Below are 13,326 nucleotides of genomic sequence, written 5' to 3'. Positions count from 1 at the left end.
TAGTTAAATAAACTAAGAAATTATAGCTTGTAAAACTAGTATTCACAGCAGAGCTGCTGTATTGGACTGCATTAGAAGTGTACAGGTGTAACTAGGTGGCAGTGGAAAGGAAAAAAAACCCTTTAGCAGTCAAAACCTCTAGCAGTATCAGGCTCAGAGTGGGCAGGCATCTGCCTCGACTGGCTGTGGAGTGTGGAAATAGGAAATAATCACAAAAAGGGCAGAAGAGAAATACGTCGCACCTTTATGTCAAACGGAGTGATTTATGACCCTTATGTCATGATTTATGACCCCCACGTGACCCTCGTGACCTCCCCCCCAGGTCACGGGTTAATCTCGTGACCCCCCTCATGCCCACACACACACCCCTCGCACCTCGTGCACACCCCCGCTGCGCCTCCGGCGTGCTGGTGCCCCTCGTGTACACACGTGGATCCTGCACCCCTCGGTGGCCTTAGGGTATAACCAGCCCCCGCCAGCGACCATAAAAAAAGCTCCAAAACTCTTCACTGGGTACCTGGAGGACTCGATTGATGAGGTCGGACATTGCAACGCGACGCTAACTCTGGAAAAAACAAGGTATGTTTGTTTTTTTTTAATTGTTAACCATAAATGTAAAGTTTAATTAATGTATAAAATAATACATATATAGTGGGGTAAGAGCGTCGGCGGGGTTCAATCCTGAGTCTCCCAAGTGTAAGCCGGTGACCTTAACGCTACACTAATCAGACAGTAGATTCACAGGGCATGATCGCAGACTAAAGTATTATATCTAAGGTGTCAGTCGTGGCCTGAAAAAAGTATCGTAGTAGTATCGTTAATGTCAGAATTTGAACTGGTTCCCATTTTCTAACCTGTCGTTAGGGTGAGTATACTAGTCAGTTAGTTAGTTAGTGTAGCTAACATTGCTCAACTTTTTTAACCAGCATAAACTTTACAATTACAACATTAGCTTTGTCTGATAGCACGATGGAGAAAAAGCAATATTATTATTCTACCAGCCAGCAAGTCACTTACGGCTGTATGTCTGCAAAATCCTGGAAATTCCAGATGTTAATTTTCATTTTTTAACATATTTTATTCATTTCAGTGGCGACAAGATCAAATTAATGAATTAAAAAAATCGAGAACCGTGCAGAGCTGTCTGCAGTCGGCCTCTGAACGACTGTTTAAAATATAAATTTTAAATTCTAGGTCATAAAAACTGGAGCAATACGTCTGTTTTTAACGCTAGGGGCGGTATTCTTGGATCCCCTTCCGGCATCTTATTCTAAAGAAAACAGGCTTTTTTATTTTTTGCATTCGTCGATTCAGCTTCCTTTCCCGACGGATGACGGCCGAAGGATCAGCCCGCTGCTTGGAAACATCGTCACGTGATGTAATTGCTCCCTCTTAATTCCTTTTAGAAAAAAAAAGTTTGTATTCATGTCAACAGATCCTAAAGTTTACTCTACACCTGTGAGCACTGTCACATGTTCAGCCTCTTTAAATAATTAGTCACATTTGACTTTTATTTTAATGGACAAAGAACTGAATGTCACATATTTAAGTTTTGGTGGGCCTGTGGAAGTTGACAAATACACATACCTTAATGTAACGGGTTTTTATTATTATTATATATTCTAATACTCTGTAGTAATTTTACTACTGTTTGCTTGCTCTGGAAACTCCAAGTCCTCCATGAGTCTATGTACATTTTCATTGCTGCTTTGTTACTGAACTCTGTTCTTCTCAGCACTAATATCTACCCTTTTATCTGAGAAACGGATCATATCACATCATGCATGTATTGTTCAGTTTTTACTGTTTTATGCTTTGGTTGGTTCAGAGTTCTTACTGTTAGCAGCCATGGCTTATGACAGAAATGTGTCTATATGTAAACCTCTGCATCCGTCATCCGTCGGGAAAAGGAAGCTGAATCGACGAATGCAAAAAATAAAAAAGCCTGTTTTCTTCAGAATAAGACGCCGGAAGGGGATCCAAGAATACCGCCCCTAGTGTTAAAAACAGACGTATTGCTCCAGTTTTTATGACCTAGAATTTAAAATTTATATTTTAAACAGTCGTTCAGAGGCCGACTGCAGACAGCTCTGCACGGTTCTCGATTTTTTTAATTCCTTAATTTGATCTCGTCGCCACTGAAATGAATAAAATATGTTAAAAAATGAAAATTAACATCTGGAATTTCCAGGATTTTGCAGACATACAGCCGTAAGTGACTCGCTGGCTGGTAGAATAATAATATTGCTTTTTCTCCATCGTGCTATCAGACAAAGCTAATGTTGTAATTGTAAAGTTTATGCTGGTTATAAAAGTTGAGCAATGTTAGCTACACTAACTAACTAACTAACTAGTATACTCACCCTAACAACAGGTTAGAAAATGGGAACCAGTTCAAATTCTGACAGTAACGATTTAAAATACCTTTTTCAGGCCAAGACTGACACCTTAGATATAATACTTTAGTCTGCGATCATGCCCTGTGAATCTACTGTCTGATTAGTGTAGCGTTAAGGTCACCGGCTTACACTTGGGAGACTCAAGATCAAACCCCGCCGACGCTCTAACCCCACTATATATGTATTATTTTATACATTAATTAAACTTTACATTTATGGTTAACAATAAAAAAAAACAAACATACTATATACATATTTTTTCCAGAGTTAGCGCAGCGTTGCAATGTCCGTCCTCATCAAACGAGTCCTCCAGGTACCCAGTGAAGAGTTTTGGAGCTTTTTTATGGTCGCTGGCGGGGGCTGGTTATACCCTAAGGCCACCGAGGGGTGCAGGATCCATGTGTGTACACGAGGGGCGCCAGCGTGCCGGCGGCGCAGCGGGGGTGTGCACAAGGTGCGAGGGGTGGATGTGTGCACGAGGGGGTCACGAGATTAACACGTGACCTGGGGGCGGTCACGAGGTGCGAGGGGGTGCATGTGTGGGCATGAGGGGGGTCACGAAATTAACCCGTGACCTGGGGGGGAGGTCACGAGGGTCACGTGGGGGTCATAAATCATGACATGAGGGTCATAAATCACTCCGTTTGACATAAAGGTGCTACGTATTTCTCTGGCAGATAGCAAATCGTTTCCTGGTGCTGAGATGATTGGACCATATAAATCCCTCTTGTCATGAAGACTGGAGGACAGAAAAAGGACAGAATGCACAAGAGGGAGAGGGGGACAGTCTAGAGAAGACAGTCTAGAGACGGTCTACAGCAGACAGTCTGTATGGATTTGTAACAGGTACAAACCTGCCACTAACTGAACGTTAAGGTGTATAAATGAGTTTTAAGTTCAGGTTTATAGACATTTCAAACTGCCACACAATAGGAAAAGGCCCTTGTTAGAGTAAATATGATTTACTGAGTGATTTATTATTTTTTTTATGACGATGTTACGTCACTCATAAGGCTGATTTATTGTTTCTTACTTATTGTCATTATGAAGGATATATGTGTTCAATGTTTTAATCCTGTCAGTAACAGGAACATGTTGTACTCTGCTGAAGGGGCACCCTGCACACAGACGAAGAAACAGGAAGTGGTGTGGGGCCACTGACTTTTGCTGGGTAAACTGAAAGGCCAGAAATAGGTCATCAGTCTTAGTGTTGAACAGTGTTCTTGTTGCTATACGTCTATGCTTATGCAAATGAATCAAGTGTCTTATCCTTAGATGGAGTTCTTTTACCTGCAGTATAATCATCATGTATTCATTGTAACCATAGCATACGCCCACATCATACAACTTCAGGGCGTGTCCCATTTTTAATAAAAAGCTTGTACAAAGGGGAGACGGACGGAGTTGGCAGTTCCTGAGTGAAGCGCTTACAATGCTAAGACCTTGGGCTGGCTCCCCTTGCAAGTAAAAAAAGGCCGAACAGTGTCCTTGTTGTGCTTTATTGTCTTCGTCTCAGCGTATGAAAAGTGTTGTGGCTACTTTAGACCCAACAGCCCTGTGGCCACTTTACATCTTTTTACCTCTGGGGACAGACCAGAGCCCTGCACTTTGAGAGAGGACTCCACGATGGGGTATATCAGACAGGTATGAAGGAGCATTTCCATTTGTCCGTTAACCTAACCATTTTACCTCTTAGCCAGTGAAGCGCAGCTCAGACAGATATTGGATAATTTTAAGATATTTACATTTACAGTGTATTCATTAAGCAGACGCTTTTATCCAAAGCAAGCGTACCTATGCTACATAACGACCTCTACTTGAGGGAGGTAGGGTAGGGTAGAGTAGGCTAAAGCTAAGATTTGAAGAACCTTACCACTATACTATCTAGGCTCCTAAGATTTAAAGGCTTGAAAACATTACAAACACATTACAATAAATAAAACATTACATGATTATAATCCTTTCTGCATGACACAAAAGTGTGAATTAAAGTTTCAGTATCCCCCATGGACAGAGAAGGCTGAATTTTAGTTATATTACATAATTTATAATGTAAGTCTTTTAAAAACGGTTTAGTAACTATTAGTAAAGTATGTAAAGACCAAAATACACAATGGTGAAAGTGAAAGTATTTTACTTTCTGAGAATCAGAAGAGTTTGTGCAGACTGAGTATATGACACTGAGTAGATGACAAGCATGTGGTCAAGAAAGAGTAATTCAAGATCAAATAACAAAGGAAATAATACTTTATTTCCTCATTTCAGCTGATATTTAGGAGGTTCCTCTTAAGATGAGTATTACCAAGCCTTGTTGGTGATGTTCTTTTCTGATCATGAGAACGAAACATCTGATTGTGACGTGTTAGAATCCCAATGCAATGCAATAGTTTCAGTTTAGTCAATGGTGAACATATGGGTTTTCAGGGCCATTCCAGGATTGAAATATATAGTCAAATGTATTTTTCTCTACCTCTTCATATTACTAAAGAACAAGAAGAAGAAGATGGCTCTGCATGAGAAGAAATTCTGTGAGTACTGTACTGTTACTATCTAGCACAATTCATACAGAATGCAATGTGTAATATACACTTTTAAAACATTAACTCTAAAATAATAAATATATAAATAAATCATTGTTACTCATTTTTGATTTTATTTAGGGAACATTTATTGATCATTTACCTGGTTTGTAGAAGTATGGATTGGACATATCTATATGAACGAAGCACAGTGATGCTTGAGAATGTGATACTGTATTTGCTGAAACTGCATGTTTGCATTTTCCTTGTGTGTGACTAATGCACAATTGCACTAATGTGTATACACTAATGGGTTTTGGCTTATAAAATGAGTTCAGTTTTTGCTGAACTTCACAGAAATATACATGATAGGTTGTAGAAGTTTAGAATTAGATTTAGCAAAAAAAAGTCTTGCACATAATTTGTGATTGATAAACCTTAGTGAATGTTGTGTCTTAGCAATAGCAAAAGTGTAACACACATATAGTTGTTCATATGACTTTAAAAACAATTTAAAACTGCATCTGAGCTGCAGAAGACACAGAAAGGTTGCTCAGTTGAATATATTGATACTAGGTCCTTGAGAAAGTGGTTTGTTTTCCCACCACAGTGTTTCCAGTTGGCATCGTCATCCTGCTGTTCACACTGTGCAACAGCCACACTGATGCAATCAGCCTGAAAGAACACCTGGCTGATTGTCTACAGGACAATGACTACGATGAGTTGCTGCACACTGTGAAAAATGGCCTCTCAAACATAGACGCATCTCATCATGTTGTAATAGTTGGAGCTGGCATGGCAGGACTGACAGCTGCCAAACTATTGCAAGATGCAGGACACAAGGTACATGCAACAATTTAACACTGTAAATTGGTTTGTTGACCAATAGTGGGGAGGGAAATATTAAAAACTGACAGATGTACAGACACTGCATAACACAGGTTTTACAGGTTATATTTAAAAAATCCTTTCAGGATACCAGTGGCTTTTTTAGTGATTGTTGCAGCTTAAAATTGCTGATTTCTCACCAGTTTTATGCTTTGTGGCATTTGTTTTATTATGAATAATGGTAAAGATCGCTCTATAATAAGTTATGGAAATATTCTGCTTCGACAAGGTCACCATAGTAGAAGCCAGTGGTCGAGTTGGAGGACGAGTGGAAACGTACAGGAATGAAAAGGAGGGCTGGTATGCTGAAATGGGAGCTATGAGGATCCCAAGTACTCATAAGTGAGCAAAAATACGTTTAGAATTTCCCCTTGTCTGAAAGGAATGTACAGTATTGTTGCGATACAACTGCGTTTCCACGTTTGGCCAATCAAAAATATTATACATTGGATTGTTAGAATGATTCTTGATACCTATCTACTTATAGAAAACAAGATTATCGGTTTGTGTCTTTACAGGTTCACACGCTGGTTTGCTAAACACCTTGGGGTAAAGATGAACCGATTTATTATGGATGACAACAACACCTATTACCTGGTCCATGGGTTGCGGAAACGAACATATTCAGTGAAAGCAAACCCAGACATCTTTAAATATAAACTTACGAAAAGTGAAATGGGGAAATCAGCCAACGCTTTGCTGCAAGAAGCTTTGCAGAAGGTTTGTAAGAGCAATGATGTTCTACATTTGCAGGCTTGTCTGCATCAATGTAAGTTTGTTTGACAGTCATAAGAAATGAAAATGACCAAAATCACAAAAATGTGTTGCTTTACTCTGAAATTCAGTTTTTTCTGAGCTGCAGTAACAGACAATAGAAAGTGTAGCTTTTAACTGTAATTTATCACATGTAGGTAAAAGATGAAGTGGCTGCACATGGCTGTAAAGTCGCATTTCAGAAATATGACCACTACTCTGTGAAGGTGAAGACCAGATAAAACTAATTTCCACCTGTCCATTTCATATAAAGTTAGTTAACAGATGGGTTCCCACAAATTAACAATGTGTATGTTTTGTTTTTTAGGAGTATCTGAGAGAAGAAAGTGGTTTGAGTCCAGGAGCAGTGAGGATGATTGGAGACTTGCTCAACGAGCAGAGCCTCATGCACTTGGCGCTGACAGAGATGCTCTACCTTGAGAGTGATGTTAGCGACGATGTCTGGTGAGATTATTGGATTTTTTTACATTTGCGCAGCTACATTAGCGTCTTTTAGTCCACACACACTTGGTCATTTGTTGTGCACCTTATTATATACAATTATTACATAATTACACAAATAATTTTTGTTTGTTTGAAGGTATGATGAAATAACTGGTGGGACAGATCTCCTTGCCAAAGCCTTTCTCACTGTCCTCGATATCCCCATCCTTCTCAACTCTAAGGTCAAATGCATTAGCCAATCAAAGAAGGGTGTCGTTGTGTCATACCAGGTAGACCAGAAGTCTCCCCTAATAAACATTTCTGCCGACGCTGTTCTGGTCACAACCACAGCCAAAGCAGCTCTCTTCATTGACTTCGAGCCACCACTCTCCCGAGCAAAGATGGAGGCTCTGAGAGGGGTCCATTATGAAAGCTCCACTAAAGTCATCCTCACATTTAGTGAGAAGTTCTGGATTGAGGACGGTATCCGAGGAGGAAAGAGCATCACTGACAGACCCTCTCGTTACATCTACTACCCAAGTCACAGTTTCCAGACAAATGAGACCATTGGCGTCCTCCTGGCTTCCTATACCTGGGCCAATGATGCTCTCCTCTTTCACGGTGCAAGTGATGACGACCTGAAAGAACTGGTTCTGAGAGACTTGGCAAAGATCCACGGTGAGCGTGTGAAGTCTCTCTGCACAGGGGTGGTGGTGAAAAGGTGGAGCTTGGATCCTTACAGCTTGGGCGGTTTCGCGCTCTTTACACCATATCAACACATAGAGTACTCTAAAGAGCTCTTCAGACATGAAGGCAAGGTGCACTTTGCTGGCGAACACACAGCCTTCCCTCACGCTTGGATTGACACAGCGATGAAATCAGCAGTCAAGGCTGCTAAGAACATTAACAAAATGGCACAAGTAGTCACCTCAACACCTCAACACCATGATGAGCTCTAGGGTCTTAAATCTGCTTTAGTATAACATGCTAGTAGGAATGTAACAATGGAGAAGTGTTGTAATTGTGCCTGTTTATTGAAAAACTTGAAAGGTTGCAACTAATGATTATTTTATTATTTATTCATTTGCAACTCGCTTTCTCGTTTTCTTGTTGCAGCCTTGTTTCTGATTACTTACTTAATCTTATGTGTAGCGTCTGTCACAATGTCAAACTTTTGAACAAGTAACCAGTGGTTGAAAGTAGATCTACACAATTGTTTATATTTTCTGCTATTTGATATTTCAATATATATATATATATATATATATATATATATATATGTCACATTTCAGTTTATATGTTTTTTTGGTGCTCCACCAAAGCGTTTTTCCTTTTCAATAACTAATAAAATTATTGCATATTTAACATAAACCAGGATTTGTGTGTTAGATATTTGTCTTTTTTTTTTACATTTTCTTTTTCACAACTCTTTAGATTATTCTGGTGACCCACTGTGTACTACTGAACTAAACTAACTATAAATCTGTTAAAACTAGCTCCACCTTGAACAGCTACAACAGTAAGGTTTTGCCCACATGCCATAAAATCATACATTGACACAAGCAGTCAGTCATGAAAGACAAATCAGATATTTTTTTACAGTGTAGCTGTGGATATCTCTGTACTTTAGAAAGGACTGACTTCTCTCATTGACCACCAGGGTACAAACAGTCACAAAACAGAGTAGAACAGATCTCCAGGCTTTACATTATTTTTTTCTTTAACTGGTTCTGTATAATACCAGGCTGTTAATAAAAATGAAATTATTTAAAGTCAAATATGACCCCATTTGGGAGAACTCTGTGACACATTATTAGAAAAGCAGAGGGACAGTATTGTACAGGCGTGCGTTGTCCAGAGCAACACAAACACTGACACCTACAATATGCAACCATAGAACCCCTGTTACAGCGGTTATGGTGTAGAAAGCCCTCTGCTTTGATTGGTCAACCCAAGCCCTGTCTTTGCCCATTTCCCCTGGTCCTGGACGAACCAGAACACAGAGAACAGAGAGGCTACAAAAAGTCACAATAATTAAGGACATTGCCATAAAGCAGAAAACTTGAGTATAGGGAACATTCGGGTAGTACAAAGATTCCACACCAAAACATACACAGTACAGCAGCAAAGTATAACCAATGCTGATGTTTGTGATCCTGACGCCCCCTGACCGTTTCAGCCTCAGGTAGATGACGGGGTGAACCACAGCCACGTAGCGCTCTACACAAGTCAGGATGTGAACGTCTGTCCAGGACAAGACGCAGAAATTGCAAAATACCCCACTGTCATCAATTCAATGAGACCAAGGTATTGTCCACAAACATTAAATAAAGTGCCCAACCCATGGATGAGCTCCATAGCAACAAAGTGGTAGGTGAAGACTGAAAGAAGAGAGAAAAGAGGAAAAACGTGGTTTGGGACTAAAAACATTATTTTGTTAAGTTTACAAAAGTATCAGACATATTTGTAATTATATGTAATTTTATGGAAGATCTCAGTAACAAACTGCCTGTATATGTGTACTGTACATATTTTTTTACAATATGTGAACAGATAAAAAATATAATCTAGCCACAGGGGTTGCAAGCCAGTGACTTCTGTGCCAGTCCCAAGCCCGGATAAATAGAGAGGGTTGCGTCAGGAAGGGCATCCGGCGTAAAAATTGACAAAATAACCATACGAATCATCAATAACACTTTCATACCGGATCGGTCGAGGCCCGGGTTAACAACGACCGCCACCGGTGCTGTTAACCTACAGGGTGCCGGTGGAAATTTGACTACTGTTGGTCGAAGAAAGAGGGGAGGCAGAAGGGTTCGTGGTCAGAGAGAGAAGGGAAAAGGCAGGAACATAGATTTGAGAATAGGGACTCTTAACATTGGTACGATGACAACGTGTACGTTGAATTTTTAAAGCTTTTTGACAAACTAAATGACATGTCTCCTTTTAAGATGTATCAATTTCGACCAGTTAAACCAACTTTTTTTTACAACTGCAGCATCTGTTCACATGTGTGAATATAAAGTTCAAAAGCACAGAGCTGCTGTGGCTTTTAATTAGACATGCTGAGGTCAACTCTTCTAACGTATTCTTGTTACTTTATTTACTCTGAAACATGCTGTCTCACTCTTTTGTGTCCAACAATGTGATAGTTATGTGAAGCTTGTACAGCACATCCCATGTTTAACAGGTCATCTCCATTTCTATTTCTTTTTCTTCTATTTTAAATTTCATTGTGTTTATGATGTATAAACTATTTAAAGGTTACATGAAAGGAACAGCTGTTAAACTTATTCATAGTCTGAATCCAGACCCTCTTGCTGTTTAAAACATGGTGTAGTGATGCACCCTTGTGGTCCAAGTAAACTAATCTCATATTGCTTTTCTGATATATCATGGGTCATGGGTTTTTAATGTTGGTATATAATCTGTTTGCTGACTTCAATCAGACCATCACATGTTTTGCAGTTTGCAAAAATACAACTCAGTGAATTTGTACTGTTTGTAGATGCAACACACATTTTGATGTAATGTTGAAACTGAAAGTATTGCACACTGAAATCAGCAGTAAAACCTTAAACCTTAAAGATTTTGAGGGACTTTGCTCAGTGTAGCTTTCTTAGTGTGATAGATGTCAGCTACTATTATAACAGGCATCAATAAACATTGTAATATCATTTTCATTAATCTACACTCAGTCATCCATAAAGACCATGAGTAAAAACAGAATTTTGAAATGTTTGCAAAAGTATTAAAATGGAACTCAGACACAACATTTGTGCAGGGCATATATCGGGCGAAGGCTAAAGAAAAGGTCCCCAATAGCAGAGCGGCATTCAAAATTCAAGCTGGTACAAGCTGGTGTCTAGCCAAACTGACCAATGATTGGAGACAACCACTGATCTGGGTTTTATAGCAAAGTAGCTAAACCGAAGTCTTGCCTCAGTGCAAAACCCATGAAAGGCCGCTTGGAGCTTGCAGACAAACCTTTGTGTCCCTCATTTTAAAGACTGTGCTCGTCAGAGTTAATCCTTATTACTTTGTGTCATGGCAAAAGTGATTGATGACCCTGAGGTCAAACATCACCATGCCCCCACATTCCCATAACCCCCCTGGGTATATTAATATCTCTCTAATGGTTTCCAGATGACCTTTAATTACTTCTAGATGACCTTTTAATGGCTTCCAGACATCCGGCCGACCCCCTCTAAGACCATTATAATATACAAGGTGGTCATTCATAAATTCAAAAATAAACATAGGTGAATGGTCTGCTAATCCATGAGAATGTTGGACCCCCACCCCCACCCCCACACACACACACCAGCATCCTGCATTCTGCCCGCTAAATTTCACCAGGGCATAAAAAGGTTGAAGTTTGGTCAAAGCGTGAATATCTTAGTTCTGTTCAAGCGTCTGTCTGAAGAAGTTTGAGGAGGCTGGCCGATGCTGTGCAACGACGACTCTGGAAAAACGGTAAGTTTCTTTCATTATTGTTCAGCATAAATATAAAGATTAATTAATGTAAAAAATAACGAGTTGATGTTGAATTGCTAAGTTGTCGTTAGTGTGAGTACAAGATGTAGCTAACATTGCTCAACTTTAAGCTTGCATAAACCTTACAATCACAACAGTAGCTTTTTTCTGATAGCTCGAACGAGAAATCATTATTTTATTTTACCATCCGACGAATCACTTTAAGCTATTGGTTGTATGTCAACAAAATCGTTCACTTTCCTTTTTAACATTTTTACCCCATTTAGTGTCGATAATATCAAATTGTTGTGAACCAACTCTGTAACGTTCTACAAGTTCTTCTGCTTTTCACACAGGTACCATTAAAAACTGACACTCTGCACCTGCGCCTGGAAAACCAACACGTGATGTAAGTATGTATGTCTGTCAACAGCTCCTACACATAACTTCACACCTCGGAACACTCTCACATTTTCTGCCTGTTTAAATAATTAGTCAGTTTTTTTTTTTTTTTTTTTTAATGAACGAAGACCTAAATGTAACATATTTAAGTTTTGTGGACATGTTGACAAATACAGATACTTTTATTTTTATGGGTTTTTATTATTGTATATTCTAATACTGTGTATTTGATATGGAAACACCAAGACCTCCATGAGTCTATGTAAATTTTCCTTGCAGCTTTGTTACTGAACTCTGTTCCTAAGAGCACTAATATCTACCCTAAACTACTGCTTAACTTTTTAAGTGAAAAACAGATCATATCACATCGAGCATGTATTGTTCAATATTCTCTGTTTTATGCCTTGGTTGGTTCTTAGTGTTAGCAGTCATGGCCTGTGACAGATATGTGGAAACCTCTGCAGTATCCAACTATCATGAGGAAAAGAACTGTCTTTGTTTTTCTGACTGTAGCTCGGCTTCTGGCTGGATGTCAGCAAGTGGGATTATCAACACTGAGCAGTTATCAAAAACTCTGGAGCTTCACTCTGAAAGTTATTTTTTGTAATAACTCAATTAATAAACTTTTCTGTGTAGCTTCAAGAGTAATAACTGTTCTAGGTGTGTTCATTTTGTTAAATGTTGTTGTTCTTTCTGTAATCTTCATAATTTTTACCTCACACCAGGATTCTCATAATATGTTAACATAGTTGTGTTGTTTTTTTGTTTTTTTTTGCATATGAGTTTATTGCAGTTTGATTGGCATACGGATTTCCAAAAAACTGTACGTTTAATAATGAGTTCACGGATGGTTTTGTATAATCTTCTTTTTGTTCCAAAGATATATGGACTGAAAATGAAAGAAATTTCTAAACATCTCAAAAGGTTTTTGTGTCAGGACAAAGTGACCTAATGTTGTTAGTACTAATATTTGTAATTACCCACTACGTACGTATCTTGTCCACTTAGTAGATTGTCTAGCAAGGCTTACCTTTTAGCTCTCATAAACTTATATTGTCACTAATGACTGATCACATTTTTTTTTTTTTTTTTTTTTTGTGCTGTGAATCGCAGGTTTCATTATTATTATTTCCTTTTAGCACCATAGTAATGAGATTAAATTTGGTCAGCCAGTTAACATGACATACCGTCCATGAGGTTCTGTATGACTCTGGTCACATGTTGGGGCTCATTGTCAATCTGTGCAATTAATCATCAATATCTAAAAAACCTACAGTAAGGCACAGAGATATTTTGGAATTTTCTGAACATCCAAAATCAGAACATCTCTTCTAGATCATTGTTTCTGCATGCATTGAGAAAGTTAAAAATAACTACAGTTAACACATGACAATATACAGGTTTTAGTTTTACTTTTGAACAAGAAGAAGAATTTCGTTTAAATT

The 13,326-nt window shown here is 38.9% G+C and overlaps 1 protein-coding gene across 1 annotated transcript; it reads left to right on the top strand.

Moving 5' to 3' along the window:
* Positions 1-3,805: 3,805 nt before the first annotated feature.
* LOC113168608 (L-amino-acid oxidase-like) lies at positions 3,806-8,225 on the top strand. Its single transcript, XM_026369655.1, has 8 exons — positions 3,806-4,043; positions 4,888-4,927; positions 5,529-5,761; positions 6,036-6,148; positions 6,325-6,526; positions 6,718-6,786; positions 6,888-7,024; positions 7,161-8,225. Exons 1-8 carry the CDS (start codon positions 4,026-4,028, stop codon positions 7,960-7,962), a joined length of 1,614 nt encoding a protein of 537 aa, XP_026225440.1. The 5' UTR covers positions 3,806-4,025; the 3' UTR covers positions 7,963-8,225.
* The last annotated feature ends 5,101 nt before the right edge of the window (positions 8,226-13,326 follow it).

Source organism: Anabas testudineus, chromosome 18 (assembly GCF_900324465.2).
Source record: "Anabas testudineus chromosome 18, fAnaTes1.2, whole genome shotgun sequence".
Lineage (NCBI taxonomy): Eukaryota > Metazoa > Chordata > Actinopteri > Anabantiformes > Anabantidae > Anabas > Anabas testudineus.
This window is presented reverse-complemented; position numbering and strand designations above follow the sequence as displayed.

Excerpts from the sequence above, each read along its gene's own strand:
- LOC113168608 (XM_026369655.1), top strand. Across the intron at positions 6,527-6,717 it reads TGCAAGAAGCTTTGCAGAAG|GTAAAAGATGAAGTGGCTGC; the intron begins GTTTGTAAGAGC and ends TATCACATGTAG. Across the intron at positions 7,025-7,160 it reads GATGTTAGCGACGATGTCTG|GTATGATGAAATAACTGGTG; the intron begins GTGAGATTATTG and ends GTTTGTTTGAAG.